Below are 15,866 nucleotides of genomic sequence, written 5' to 3'. Positions count from 1 at the left end.
GAAAAGTCAAACTTTAAAAGTAATAATTTCAACTTTTATATTTCATAATTAAAACTTTTATCTCATAATTATGATTTGCCAGTGCATGATTTATTTTTTATGTGGCGGAAATGGGCTTCCATACATTCGCCTGTGTTTATTCAATGTTGAGAAAAATGAAAGTGCTTATCTTAGCAATTTTTGTTTTATTGACTGTAATTACTGTTCCAGTTTGTTGAGCCTTTATATAGCAAAGAACCACATTGTGACCCTGTCTTTGAAATCCAGGTTTAAGTTTCATTATCTAATGATGAGATGAGGAGCATCAAAGTTTGATTTCAATCATTGTTTTCAATCTTTGATCTGACATCATCTAACCCAGTCAATATTAAAGATGTCAAGGTTATATTTTTACACAATAGTCTTCACATTATTCAGGATGATTTTATGTAGAAACAGTAAATTATAAAAATAACTTTAGCTGACAGAGTCACATTTTAGTCCATTACCGTCTATAGATGGTTTCAGCAGTAACAACATAAACAAACAGCTTTCGAGTAACACGCGTAAACTCTGCCAAGAATAAATAACAACAAAGTCGTTTTAAAGTAGTTTGTTTATATAACAAGCAAAATAAACAACACGTAGATTACCTAGGAAACCAAAACATTTGTTATTTTCGAAGAGGTATTTGTTCAAGAGTTCAGTTTAGCAACTAGTCAGACCATTGAACAAACAGAAACCTGTTTTTCATCCTAATCCGACCCCCAAACCTAACCCGAAACCCAACATTTGATGGGATGTAGGCTGTAGCTGTATCCTATCTAGCCGGAACCTTTCTTACATGCTCTTGATCCTATTGTGTACAATTTAATAATGCAGGTTCCACCTCTGAAATTACTTCCATTTTCCACTGTTGTCACCAAGCACTTTAATTTTTTAGCCCCTTCCTCTCCAAGCACATACCACTTACCAAACCTTAAACCATTCCTGTAGATAAAATCAATGTCCAATCCTACATATTTATCTTACTGAATATCCTATTACGTTATTACACAAGTGTGCCATTTGGAGACAAACTAATGTAAACAGTAAGCGCAATGTAATACGGTACGTAATCGTACTTTCATGTGCTGTAGAGATCAGTGTTGTAATATCATTTTAGTACTTTAGTGAGTGAATACATTTCTATTGTCAGCCTAAAACACACATTTACTTCTAATATTTGGATTTATAGCTGGAACAAAATGCTAACCCTGCATCCCAATCTGCCTATTATCCATTTTAAGTAATATTCAAATAATAAAGTAGTATGTCGTAATTGTAGTATGTTAAAATGAGTACCTGGATGGTTTTCTCCTTTAAAGTGCAAATAAGAATCCATGTACACATTAACGGTCGATATTACCCAAAAAACTCATCGCAAGTTCGAACAAAAACAGTACATACTATAAAGGCATAGTATAAGTACTGGGCATAAGTAATTACATATTCATTTTGTTGGCCAATAATCATTTTCCCAAATGATTTGGATAGCAGTAGCCTCTCTGTTGCCCCCTATAGGCCTGGAGCAGCCACCATCAACTTTAAACTTGATAAATTTGCTGTTTTAATTGTTTTTGTTTATATTTTGTGTTGTGTTAGTCTATCATTTCAGTGCTGTACGTTTTCTGTGTTCGTGGTATGAAGCGCATGGCCAGGCAGTCTGGATCTTCCTCCACAGGTTGCATGGAGAGGTTGTTCGTCTGTTTGATGGTGCTGATGGTGCAGCCCTGCCGAGGACAGACCGTGAACCTCGATAACATGGTCACCAGGATGGCCTTTGTCATCACCATTGCGATGTGCTTTCCAACACAGGCCCGTGGACCACAGCCGAATGGTTGGAAGTATCGTGAGGGAACCTGAGATGGAAGAATGAACTACAGTTGTATTACCATGTTATTACCATGGTACCTCCCTATAAATCTTCATACGTACGTTGTTTTCAAAGTTGTCCAGGCTGAATTCGTTTGGTTTTTTAAAAAACTCTGATCTGTGCATGCGTCCGACGTTCAGTATGAGATTTGTCCCTTTTGCCACCCTGTAGCCATCAATGTAGTCATCATCCAGAGCTTGCCTCATGATGAAATCCACCACTGGATGAAACCTCAGTGATTCTTTAATGAAACACTCGAGAACGTTCAGGTTCTGTAGATCAGCAGACTGTACGTCACGCTCACCTGTCAGGACGGGTAAGGTTAGTAGTATCCTTACTGCTGGATAATATATAGTACTTGGTTTACAATACCTATTTTCGACTCTATCTCCTGTACGATCTGCTCCTCCACGGCTGAGTTTTGCTTCAATAGGACAAGCATGAAGAACAGGCTGATGGAAAGCGTATCTGGTGCGGCTATCACCATCTCCAGCACACACTGCTTCACGTCATTCACAGACAGCTCGCCGTGGTTCTGAGGACAGATGCGGTAAGTTACTGTTTTGTGTGATTTTTTTTTTATTAATATAAAAGGTGTCGACTTTTTAGGCTGACCTGAGCAAATATCAGCTCTGTGGCAAAATCCATCTCGTCTAGCTTTTCTGTATTGTTTATGATTTGACGTTTCTTTTCCACAAGGTTTTCCATCTCATCCTGAAGTTCCTTTCTACAAGACAGTACTGTATTTAAAGTCCTATGAATAAAAACTGTGTATGATGATGTGTAATGCTGCGTTCACACCAGTCGCGGTAGAGGCGTCAAAGGCGAGTGATTTCAATGTTAAGTCAATGTGAAGACACGTTGATGCGTGTCTGGAGGTCTTGCGGCGCAAATGAGGCATTTAGTGCGGCGCGGTAGATGCGATTCCACCTCATTGTCGTGAATTAAGAGTTGCCGTGGAAAACTTGCGAGTTGAAAAATTTGAACTTTGGCGGAAAAACACGCCGCGTTAACCTATCAGGAGCTTGCTGTAGTAGTGACGTGATTACAGGAAGCGAGTGGAGTCGCAGAAGCCCCTCCCATGACGCGAATTTCCGCGTGAATGTCTCGATTACTAGAATTTCACGTGCGGCTTTCACGCGCGAATGAAGCAAGGAAACTCAAACTGTTCAAGTGGCAAACTAGGCGCGGTACATGTGAATTTGACGCCTCTAACGCGGCTGGTGTGAACCAATGGTTAGACATTAACAGAGGTGGACGGCAGTGAAGTACATTTTGCAAATAACTGTACTTCATTGTTTTTTGCAACACTTTGACCTCGGGCACAGTAATATTGATGGAAGTTTGAGCGAGAGGGGGAGTAGTCAGGAGTGATGATGTTACTGTGCGGCAAGGTCAAAGTACTGCAAACAAAGTGCTCTTTCGCCATACAATATAGTTCTCATTTTTTATCCGCTACGTTTTATTTTGTGCCACCATACTTAAGGGCTATTTATAGTCGTGCGTAGATCCTACGGCGTAGCCGCAACGGCGTAGGTTCCGCGTCGTTTTCATTTTTATACTTTTGCGTCGTCGTCCGCGTCGACGTGCAAACACCCCCGCAGACCGCTGGTAGGCAGTAACCACGCGTGTAACCACAGTAGCAGCAGCAGAAGTCACAGAAGAAGAAGCTAAGCAAGTTAACCCACAAACGAAGAAGAAACAGCAACTTGATGTGTATAATTTGAGAAGACCAGCAATGATGAAAGTAAAACAGCGACTTTTGATGCAGTTTGAGTTAAATCACTCCTCAACTTGGCTCATCTTTGTTTTCACCGTTACAAACGGAAATACCTATGACGCAGTTTTTTTACCTGACGGGAGGGGTTCTGGTGGACCAATCACAGCGCTTGCGGTCCGCGTAGATCTGACGCGCTGTTAAAAATTTTGTGAGGTGCGCGTCAGGCTACGCAGAGCTACGCACAGGCTACGGATAGCCTACGCCGTAGCTATGACGTAGGACCTATGCACGACTATAAATCGCCCTTAACTCGTGTAACTACTCATGTAACAGTCTTTAAAAAGGGAAAACATTGAAGTGTTTGGTGGCTTCTAAATTCATCCCTGTTTGGATCCTAAGGAATGAATGGGGCTAGGCTAAATGCTAACACATTCACAACGTGCTGTACAAAGATTAAGTGCATGCATTGAAAAAAATAGATAGGTATTAATTCGTCTAAGTTGAGGTAAGAACATAGTAAAATATTGAAAATGGTGGTGTTTTCCTTTAAGATTTTAATAGCAAATATACACCGTACGATTCAGTATACTTAGTTTTCGGTTGAGTGTGTGTGATTTAAACTTACGCTGCCATGTGGTAGTTTTTGTACAAAATGTTGAGTCTGAAGAAAAGATCGGGCTGTATCAGAACCGTCTGCCAGGTGCTGAAGTATCGATGGATCTTTAACAGTAAATCTTTTTCTGCATAAACCAGAAAATTAAGAACTTGTTCATTTTAACTTTCTAAATAATACTGAGAATTTCAATAACTATTAAAAAGATTAAATAAATCTTAAAGATTAAGGTTTTAAAATGAGTTTTACAGCCAGCGATCAAGAACACACTTTTAGAGGATTACTCCACTTTCATGGAAAAAAAAACAGAAAATTTACTCTGCCCCATGTCATCCAACATGTTTATGTCTTTCTTTGTTCTATCGAGACGAAATGAAGTTTTTTTAAGGAAAACATTCCACGATTTAGTGGACTTTAGTGGACCTCAACAGTTTACAGTTTAAATGCAGTTTTAAAGGGCTCTAAACAATCCCAACCAATGCACTGCAAAAAATAATTTTTAAGAAAAAATGCTCTTAGTATTTTTGTCTTGTTTTATGCACAAATATCTAAAAATTCTCAAGTCAAGATGCTTTTTCTTGATGAGCAAAACGATCCAAGAAAATAAGTCTAGTTTTTATACCAAAAATATCAAATTTAAGTGATTTTGTGCATAAAACAAGCAAAAAAATCTGCCAATGAGGTAAGCAAAAAAATCCTGAACATTTTTCTTAAACACTAAGGGGCGGTTTCCAGGACCAGGATTAGGATTTTAAGATATGTAAGTGGAAGTTCTGTCCTCGATCTGTCTGCGGCTTTTGACACTGTTGACCATGGCATACTTCTAAACCGGTTACACCAAACCATTGGACTCACTGACACTGCTCTAAACTGGTTTAAATCGTACCTCACTGGCAGAACAGAGTACATTTCACTTGGAAGCACAAGGTCCCGACAACACATAGTCACCTGCGGGGTCCCTCAGGGGTCAGTCCTTGGCCCCTTACTTTTCATCACTTACATCCTCCCCCTCGGCCGTATCATCAGCCGCTATGGAGTCTCATTTCATTGCTATGCCGATGACACACAATTGTACATGAAATCAGGAAGACACAACTCTGCAGCTTCATCTCTACCATCTCCGTCTTCTGCACTTACTGCCTGTCTGGAGGAGATAAAAGCGTGGATGAACCTCAACTTCCTCCAGTTAAATAGTTCTAAAACTGAGGCAATTCTTGTTGGCACCTCACACCAGACCCAGTCCTCCTCCATAACCGGTATAACCATCTCTGGTCATGTCATTCCCCTCTCCACAACTGTCACCAATCTTGGTGTAAGATTTGACCCACAACTCACCTTCGAAGCCCACATCAAAAACCTCTGCAAGATTTCCTTCTACCATCTCAGAAATATTGCAAAACTCCGTTCCACACTCACATTAGCAGATGCTGAAAAGCTGGTCCATGCCTTTATCTCCTCCAGACTGGATTACTGTAATGCACTTCTCATCGGGATCTCTAATAAAAACCTGCAGAGACTGCAATATGTCCAAAATAGCGCTGCAAGGATCCTGATGAGAGTGCGAAAATATGATCACATCACACCCATTCTTCACTCACTTCACTGGCTCCCCATTCACGCCAGGATTGAATACAAGGTCGCCCTACTCACTCACCAGTGCATTTATGGAAATGCTCCCTCATATCTGAAAGAATTAGTCACCATACAAACCACAACCCGATCCCTCCGTTCAACAAACTCAAACCGCCTTCTCCCTCCCAAGACCAAGCTCAGCACCATGGGTGATCGGGCTTTCTGTTCTGCAGCTCCTCGGGTCTGGAACGCCCTCCCCGACCATCTGAGGGTATCTCAACATACTGAGACTTTTAAAAAAGGACTAAAAACATTTCTGTTCAGCAGAACCTATGAATTTTAATTAACCTTTTTAAACTGTACGAAATATTTGGGAGTGTTTTTTTTTGATGTTTTTACCTGTTTTTTATGATATTTTTATGACATTTACTGTAGCACTTTGAGATTTGCCATAAATGTAAAGTGCTTTACAAATAAAATCTATTATTATTATTATTATTATAAGTTGTTTTCAGTTTGGAGAGCTCTTAAAAGTGTTTAAGTCTAGGACTAGTCTAATCCCTGTCCAGGAAACCGCCCCAATATTCAATAAAAATTATGATATGACCATCGTTTTACTAGATAAGACACTTATGCCTCATTTGGGATCGTATAGAGAAAAATCCTGGAATGTTTTCCTCAAAAAAATTAATTTATTTTTAACTGTAAAAAGACAGACATAAACATCTTGGATGACACGGTGGAGAGTAAATTATCTTTTTTTGTGAAAGTGGAATAAGGGTCTTTAAGACCCTTAAAAAGGTTCAAAAGTTTGAAAACACTTATTTTTTATTTATATTTTTTGACATTATAGAATAATAGTAATCTCATCAAAACTAAATTCCAATTGTAACAATTTCTGTACATTTTGACTGAAAACATCCAACATAAATCAAAACTCAAATCAAAAAAGTTATATTTGATCATCTTTCTTGTAGTCACCTTTTGACTAGAATTCCTTCAGCTTCTTAAGGTTTCACCCTGAGATAATTTTTAAACAATTTTGAAGGAGTTCAAATCTATTCTGGACTCTTGTTGGCTGTTTTTGTTTTTCAATATTCAATCAATCCTAAGTCATCCATTTAAAAAATATGTTGCTAAAATAAATTTTTAGTTTCTAATGAAAGAAATTAAAATGTTTGGCAAAGCTATATTTTTATTTCCAAAGGTAATTTTGAACATTTAAAGACATTGTTCAATCTGAAGGTGTTTTTAAGGTCATTGGAAACATTTCAGTCAAGTGTTTCCAAACTTTTGACTGGATAAAACTTTTCTAATCTTCAAACAACTATACAGTATAAGATTTCAAGAGCCCTATACAGCCCAGAACGGTTCTTCATAAGATTTTCTCATTGAGTATATGAATTCTCATTTTAACTTCTGACCATTGAGAGGAATTCCTAGAAAGAGACGGTTGGAGACGTCCACCACAATACAGCGCAGAAGATTCAGCACATCCACGTGTCCTGAAGGATCTGTGAACTCCTGCAGGACATCAAGCTGTTTTCTGGTGGCGTTGACGGATATTTCCACCGATTTCTGAAGACCGGGACCTGACAGAGCTACAGTACCAACCAACCACACAAATGCAGATGGACACATACTATAGAGGTAATCTTGTTTCGATCAATACCGATATAGATTTCAGCAAACCCTCACCTTTGGTGAAGTATGTCCTCACTTTTTTCCACAGTGCGATGTTGCTGTTAAAGATGATGCCTTGTTCAAACATGCCAATACACTGCAAACCTTTTTTACTGGCAAAACGTCCAATGTAGTTACTGCTCTTCAGAACCTGATATACAGCTGAAGATCTGCCACAGCATGTTAAGTACACATTACATTACAGTAAGTGCGTGTGTTACCGTTTCTAATGCTTAAACAAATTAAATATTTCAAATAAACCATGTAAAGAACTTGCTTGCTGAGTATGATGGTCTCTTCTCCGTTGATCCAAACCCGAGCAATGCTGCCATATTTTTCATTGTAATAGTTGGAGGCGCTTCCTATTCCCATCCACAGAAACCTGCTGTAGCTCAGAATTGGGCCGAGTCCCAACAACCATTGAGGACCTAAAGACCAGCAGACAGATATTGTTTTTTTACAGAATAGTTTTTTTTCAAAAAGTAGTTGTTGTCTCCCTGTTGACATTAGCTTAGGGTTTTGTAAACCCTGTTAATATAACTTTTATTCTAATGGTCCGGCTACAATCTTTTGTAGGCATGTGGTGCTGGGGAGCACCTACACTGCAAAAAATGATTTTCAAGAAAAAAAAATCTTAGTATTTTTGTCTTGTTTTCAGTAAAAATATCTAAAAATTCATAAAATTAGTCTAGTTTTTAGACCAAAAATATCAAATTTAAGTGATTTTGTGCATAAAACAAGCAGAAAATCTGCCAATGGAGTAAGCAAATTTTTCTTGAATTTAGCTTTTAAGAAAAATGTTCAAGATTTTGGCAGAAAAGTATTTTGTTTTAAGTACAAATTCACTTTAACTGTGTATTTTTTTAGTCTATTTTCTTAGGTAATTTTGCTCATCAAGAAAATACATCTTGATTTACGAATGTTTAGGTATTTGTACTGAAAACAAGACAAAAATACTAAGTAAGAAAGTCATTTTTTGCAGTGTTGATACAATTTCTTTATGCTTTTTACACTGCTGTTTATGGCATTAGTGCAAAATGTAATGTAAAACTCCTGCTCTTATATAATTTTTTCTTATTTTAATGGCCTTTGACATATTAAAAAAGTTTAGTTTAATTTGACACCTGTTATTTATTAGATTAATTGACTATGAAACCCTGGACCACAAAAGTCGCATGGGTACACTGCAAAAAATGATTTTCAAGAAACATTTTCTTAGTATTTTTGTCTTATTTTCAGTAAAAATATCTAAAAATTCTTAAATGAAGATGCTTGATGAGCAAAACGACCTAAGAAAATAAGTCTAGTTTTTAGACCAAAGATATCAAATTTAAGTGATTTTGTGCATAAAACAAGCAAAAATATCTGCCAATGGGGTAAGCAAAAAATCTTGAAAATTTTTCTTAAACACTAAATTCAAGAAATATTCAAGAAAAATTTGCTTGCCATATTGCCAGATTTTTTTTGTTTTATGCATAAAATCACTTAAATTTTATATTTTTGGTCTAAAAACTGACTTATTTTCTTGGGTAGTTTTGCTCATCAAGAAAAAGCATCTTAATATAAGAATTTTTTGATATTTTTACTGAAAACAAGACAAAAATACTAAGATTTTCTTTTCTTGAAAATAATTTTTTGCAGTGTATATTTGTAAAGTTGCCAACAATACATTGTATGGGTCAAAATTATGCCACATTTTTGGTCAATTTTTATGCCAAAAATCATTAGGATGTTAAGTAAAGATCATAATTCATGAAGATATTTTGTACATTTTTTACCATAAATATATAAAAAATGTATTTATTATTAGTAATATGTGCTGGTTAAGTACTTGATTTGGACAATTTTAAAGGCGATTTTCTCAATATTTTGATTTTTTGCACCCTCAATTTTTTTTTTCAAATAGTTGCATGTTGACCAAATATTGTCCTGTCCTAACAAACCATACATCAATGGAAAGCTTATTTATTCAATTTACAGATGATGTATAATCTGACCCTCATGTCTGGTTTTGGTCCAGGGTCATGCCCAATAGTTGAAGGATTTTTTTTCCACAGTTTTATTGGATTACATTCTATTTATGAGGACAATACAAATGTGCAATAATACCATATATTTTAGTCCATATACTGTATATTTAATAATCTTGCCTAATTTAATTAGCTTTGTAAATACATTTGAATTTAATAGACACTGACCTGCTGAAGAGATTATACATCTGTGTCTCGCACTTTTAATTTGATTTGTTTTATTAAATATGTCATCTACATTGATTAAAGTGTGCTGGTAGGCTGTTACTCACCTGGGATAGCCGATTGGTTTTTCCAGTTTTTGTGCACCAGAACCAGCAGTAAAATTCCTGTCAGTACCAGCAGGATCTCCTGTACTATAGCTGTGACGTCTATCGAACCCTTGACCGCCTCATCCATCACGTGTCTACAGGCACAGGACAGTAATGTATCAAAATGTATTTATTAAAATATCTTCATCATTTATGTTACGATCGGCTCGAAGCCGTGGTTGGTACTTTGCAACAAAAGATATTTATTAATGTAAATAGAAAACATAAAATAAGGAATTAACAAACCCAACAGCGATCCCGTCAAACACACGAATGGTATAAGTATCAGACAGAACCGAGTAACCAAATTATAACACCAAAACAAAACCAAACAAGCGGGAGAACAGGCTCCACAACAAACAGCGTTGAGACTTGTTAGAGAAGGATGTGTAAGCAATTTCGTTGACGTGCCCTCAAACCACACCCACTGAACGGTTTTAGTGGAAGTAACGAGGGACTCGTCACATTTTTCACAATACTTTCATAATATTTGTTTTCCTACTATGGAAGACAATGGTTACAATCATCATTTATTAAAATATCTTCTTTTGGGTTTTATCAAAATAAAAAAAATCAGAACATGAGAGTAAATGACCTAAGTTTCATTTTTGGGTGGACTGTCCCTTTAATTTTTTTGCGGTTGAAAGGTTATTTTGCATAATTTTGTCATCATTTATCCTTTTGTAATTCTGTTTTGTCTTTCTTTTATACTTTCAGAGTGAAGAAGTGACATTTCATTGGAAAAAAATCGTATAGCCTACATGCTTGGAACAACATGAGGGTGAGTAAACAATGACAACATTTTGATAGTTACACTGTTGGATCAACTTAAAAAATTACTTTCATTGGTAACTCCTAAAAATTATAGGAAATTTAACCCTATAAATCCCTTGGGGTCAATCTTACCCCAAGCCACTTTTCTTTAGTTTAGAGAATAAAATGGTTCCCTTCATCTCAGTGGAATAAGATTTTGTGTCTTTTCCAGATTATCCGTCAAGATTCATATAAAAAAACTAGGCTTGATTCGGTCGTTCTAAAGAGGTGTAAAAAATTCACCAAAAGGGCCCTTTGGGGGTAAAAATGACCCCAATTGAAATGAATGGGAAATGCAAAAAATAATAATCTTTTTCTTATTATTTGTCAAAAAAATCAATGCATCCAGAATAAATCTGAAAATTTTAACACAGAAAGGTAGGCCTGGTACTAGAGCACAAATGTTACATAGAAAATACATGCTCAATCACACACACACACACACACACACACACACACACACACACACACACACACACACAGACACAAACACACTTACATTCATTCAAATTTCTGTGGCATATTTCAAAATGCATCAAAAACTACAAAAAATTATACTATTTGAAACAATATTTATTTTTAATGTCCTTTTTAATGTTTATATAAACATAAATTCACAAAACGTTTCACTAAAGTAGTGATGTTGAGCAGTTGGCCACATCCAGTAAAATGAATAGGTCTCTATCTACTGGTCGAAATTACTTATTTCCTAAACTGTAATTCTTTTATGTTTTTTTCTAAACACCAAATGGCCGAATTCAACACATACCATCTAGATCAATATCTAAAAACAATTTAAATCAAATTTATGTGAATTTTTCATAAAAATTTGATATTTTACAGGTAAGCTAATGGTGTAGGTGAGAAATTGAGTGGTAAACAGGTACAAAAATACTTCATATCTCCCAAAACACAGCATTAATGTATAGATGGGAAGTAAACAAAACAATTGATATATTATTTGTATCATTAAAAATGTAAATATTTTTTGTAATCACTCTTTAAATTTCTGGGGTCATTTTTACCCCCAAGGAACTCTAGCGTACAGGAAAATAGGGCTTATGAGGATTAAGTTGAAAATGTTTCAATATTTTACTAATTGAAGTAATTTTAAAAAGTTTTTTTCACCTAAAATGTTTCACTTAAAATGCGAAAAATTTAGTCTGTAAAACTTAACTTGTGTAGGTGTTACCAATTTTTTAGTAGAGCAGCATTAACATTTAAGATGTAGTTGAATTATTCATTAACTTCCGATGAAGATCTTTTAAGTGCTTACCAAATCTCCAGCTGATATCGTCAGCCACAGAAAGTAGAAAGTCCTTAAAATCGATTTTGAGATCTCCCCAGTGCACAGAATTTAAAACTGATGTAAAAAACTTCATGAAACATTTTTATTTCATGCGTTTCTAAAAGTTGTCCTCATCATTACTTTTAACTCTTATGCGATCTTACTCTCATTCTGAAGTCCTTTAGCTGGTGTTTTAGCCTAATATATTTTCTTACCCCAACTTGCCACCTTCTTATATCCCCTGTTGCCTGGATACACCCCTGATTTTGCTTGTAAAGTGCAATTGAAAGCACCGGAACAATGGAACAATAACGGAACCAGAAAAAGGAGGAATTCTTCTTCTCCAGACTAAAACCACATTAAACAGGCAGCGTGGATCACAGTTAGTTCTTTCATGCATTGCCGACATTAATTTACCCTCCTGTTATTCTTTCTCAGGAGTTTATTGGGCTTTGTCTTGGTTCCAAATCCGCTTCATTCATTCTCTGAAGGGCCTTTAAAGACGGTGGGTCAGACTGACCCAGAACCACATGAGTGAAGGAGCTTTTATCTAACAGAGATGTTTAGAAGTGTAACAGTGTTCTTTGAGAAATGTGAAGCAGCCATTCAGCTTCCTAAAGTGTGTAGGAGATGCTTAGAAATGGTTTAATAGTAATGCAAATTAGTAAGTTATGAAATACCTTTTTTATGCATTTCTTTGTAATTCTATAAACTCATTTATGGATTTTTCTTACACTGCAAAATGATTTTCAAGAAAATATTTTCTTAGTATTTTTGTCTTGTTTTCAGTAAAAATATCTAAAAATTCTTAAATTAAGATGCATTTTCTTGATGAGCAAAATGACCCAATAAAATAAGTCTAGTTTTTAGACCAAAAATATCAAATTTAAGTGATTTTGTGCATAAAACAAGCAAAAAAAATCTGCCAATTGGGTAAGATAATTTTTCTTGAATTTAGTGTTTAAAAATTTTCAAGATTTTTTGCTAACCCCATTGGCAGATTTTTTTTGCTTGTTTTATGCACAAAATCACTTAAATTTGATATTTTTGGTCTAAAAACTAGACTTATTTTATTGGGTCTTTTTGCTCATACAGAAAAAGCATCTTAATTTAAGAATTTTAAGATATTTTTTTTAAATCAAGACAAAAACACTAAGATTTTTTCTTGAAAATCATTTTTTGCAGTGTATAGCTCTTAAGATTGTTTATGGTTTTTATTATCTTATTGTTTAATAATATTTAGGATATTTATATTGCACATAGTTTAGTATACTAAATATGCAGTGCCTAACAAATTTCTTCTGCTTATTAGTTTTAAAGATGATTCAGCATCATGAAGTATTTTAAAGAGAAATTCCACTTTTTTTTTAAATATGCTCATTTTCCAGCTCCTGTGGAGTTAAATATTTGATTTTTACTGTTTTGAATTCATTCATCTGATCTCCGGGTCTGGCGCTACCACTTTTAGCATAGCTTAGCATAATTAATTGAATCCGATTAGACCGTTAGCATCACGCTCAAAAATGACCAAAGAGTTTTTGATATTTTTCCTATTTAAAACTTGACTCTTTTGTAGTTACATCGTGTACTAAGACCGACAGAAAATGAAAAGTTGCGACTTTCTATGCAGATATGGTTAGCACTATACTCTCATTCTGGCGTAATAATCAAGGACTTTGCTGCCTTAACATGTTATGTGAATTTATTTAGAGAAAACAGCTAAATGCTAACATTTTGTTTATTCACATCTCTTAAAGGATTAGTCCATTTTCTTAAAAAAAAAATCCAGATAATTTACTCACCACCATGTCATCCAAAATGTTGATGTCTTTCTTTGTTCAGTCGAGAAGAAATTATGTTTTTTGAAGAAAACATTCCAGGATTTTTCTCATTTTATGGACTTTAATGAACACCAACACGTAACAGTTTTAATGCAGTTTAAAATTGCAGTTTCAAAGGACTCTAAACGATCCCAAACGAGGCATAAGGGTCTTATCTAGCAAAACCATTTTGTCATTTTTGACAAGAAAAATAAAAAATATGCACTTTTAAACCACAACTTCTCGTCTTCCTCCGGCTGTGTGATGAGCCAGCGCGACCTCATGTAATGTGTAATGCCGTGGAAAGGTCACGTGTTACATATATGAAACGCACATTTGCGGACCATTTTAAACAATAAACTGACACAAAGACATTAATTAGTATCATTCCACATACAACAACGTCGGAATGGTCCTCTCATCCGTGACCTCTTGACTTGATGACGTATTACGTGAGGTCGCGCTGGCGCGTCACACGACCGGAGGAAGACGAGAAGTTGTGGTTTAAAAGTGCATATTATTTATTTTTCTTGCCAAACATAACAATTGTTTCGCTAGATAAGACCCTTATGCCTCGTTTGAGATCGTTTAGAGTCCTTTAAAACTGCAATTTTAAACTGCATTAAAACTGTTAAGTGTTGGGGTCCATAAAAGTCCATTAAAATGAGAAAAGTCCTGGAATGTTTTCCTCAAAAAACATCATTTCTTCTCGACTGAACAAAGAAAGACATCAACATTTTGGATGACATGGTGGTGAGTAAATTATGTGGATTAGAAAATAGACTAATCCTTTAAGCATTCTTTGAGTGTTTTTTTATTGTTTTGTGTGTCAGACTGCCCCATTTAGTAAGAATGTCAAGGAAAACACATTCACCGATATTTTTAGGAATGTTTGTAACAAAGCAGATAAGGGGCACCATTGACTTCCATAGTAGGAAAAAATAATACAATGAAAGTGAATAGTGTCTCTGATCTGCAACATTCTTTAAAATATCTTCTTTTGTGTTCAGCAAAACAAACTCATTTATACAGATTTGGAACAACTTAAGGGATGACAGGATTACATTTTTTTCCAGTAAAATGTACCTTTATGTTGTACAGAAGTTTGGTTCGAGGGTGAGTAACAGAATTGTTATTTTTGGGTACACTATCAGCTTCATTTTAATACGCATTCAGATCAGTTCACAAAATACGGACAGACTTGTTACCATAGAAACAATCCTTTAGTTCTCATCATCTTTAAAAAGGGCTCTTCAAAATACTGACAAAGCTCATTAATAAACATGAAGTTTATAGGATAAAAGAAGCGCTTGCTGAATGCAGGTACATTAAAACTGGATTTTTAAATAATCAGTCAATTAGACGCAGTCGGCTTCTTATCATTTTAATTTTTAAAATGGTCATCTATGCATTTAATCCAAAGTTACTTACAATTAAATGATACATTTTTCAGTATCTGTGTTTCCTGAGATCAAACCCACTACAAGAATACTGTAAAATGTCAGATTCGCATCCAAAACACATTTAAAATGCATTATTGCCATTGCATTACATAACTTAAACAGCAAGCACATTTCAAACAAAACATAAATATATTTACACTCTATCTCATTCTCTGTTTGTGGTATTTGTTATATAACAGCATGTTAAGTTTGAAGGTTAGGTAAGGTAAGTCACAATAGATGACCGTTTTCAGGTTAATGAATAAAGATCATTAAAGTACTTATAAAAGAGTTTATGATGATTGTCTATGTGATTAGAAAAGTTCACTGCAACATCACAAATAAACAGAAAGTGTCTCTGTGTTGCCATGCTATGGTTGTTATCTAGTCACACAGGCAACCCTCAAGTACATATTCGACCGACGTTGAAAGGTTAAAGGTTTCGGTAAATTAGTACTGTGGTTATGAAGTAAGATGGGTTGGTGATGTTTGGGAAGTTGTTATCTTGAAGAATAAAAAGACTTATAAAGAATAACATGCTTCTAAAGCACAATAAATGTTTATAATAAGATTAAGTACACTTTGAACATGAAAAATTCTCTAGCATATTTACTATAACTGTTAATTATTAACTATAATCGGCATGTACGGTAAGGAAACATTTCTTTGCTGCACTAAAA

The 15,866-nt window shown here is 35.2% G+C and overlaps 1 protein-coding gene across 2 annotated transcripts; it reads right to left on the bottom strand.

Annotated features, from left to right (window-relative positions):
- Window positions 1–721: 721 nt before the first annotated feature.
- LOC141362459 (brain aromatase-like) lies at window positions 722–9,913 on the bottom strand. Of its 2 annotated transcripts, none has more exons than XM_073864554.1 (9): window positions 9,785–9,913; window positions 7,760–7,910; window positions 7,498–7,652; window positions 7,224–7,400; window positions 4,240–4,354; window positions 2,510–2,648; window positions 2,267–2,429; window positions 1,957–2,198; window positions 722–1,880 (listed from the first exon to the last, which is right to left on the bottom strand). In XM_073864554.1, exons 1-9 carry the CDS (start codon window positions 9,909–9,911, stop codon window positions 1,620–1,622), a joined length of 1,530 nt encoding a protein of 509 aa, XP_073720655.1. In that variant the 5' UTR covers window positions 9,912–9,913; the 3' UTR covers window positions 722–1,619. The 2 variants fall into 2 exon arrangements, with proteins under 2 accessions (XP_073720655.1, XP_073720656.1); XM_073864555.1 differs by having other exon boundaries at window positions 2,510–2,621.
- Between the last annotated feature and the right edge of the window lie 5,953 nt (window positions 9,914–15,866).

Source organism: Misgurnus anguillicaudatus, unplaced genomic scaffold, assembly GCF_027580225.2.
Source record: "Misgurnus anguillicaudatus unplaced genomic scaffold, ASM2758022v2 HiC_scaffold_27, whole genome shotgun sequence".
Lineage (NCBI taxonomy): Eukaryota > Metazoa > Chordata > Actinopteri > Cypriniformes > Cobitidae > Misgurnus > Misgurnus anguillicaudatus.
Note: the sequence above shows the minus strand (reverse complement) of the source record. Positions and strands in the feature narration are given on the sequence as shown.

What these genes read in the sequence shown, in the direction of transcription:
- LOC141362459 (XM_073864554.1), bottom strand. Translation starts at nt 9,911, where the DNA reads ATGGATGAGGCGGTCAAGGGTTCGATAGACGTCACAGCTATAGTACAG. An exon ending in AAAAACTACCACATGGCAGC is followed by an intron (nt 2,649 to 4,239) that starts GTAAGTTTAAAT and finishes TTTTATTCATAG; the next exon opens with GACTTTAAATACAGTACTGT. An exon ending in GGAGATAGAGTCGAAAATAG is followed by an intron (nt 2,199 to 2,266) that starts GTATTGTAAACC and finishes CCGTCCTGACAG; the next exon opens with GTGAGCGTGACGTACAGTCT.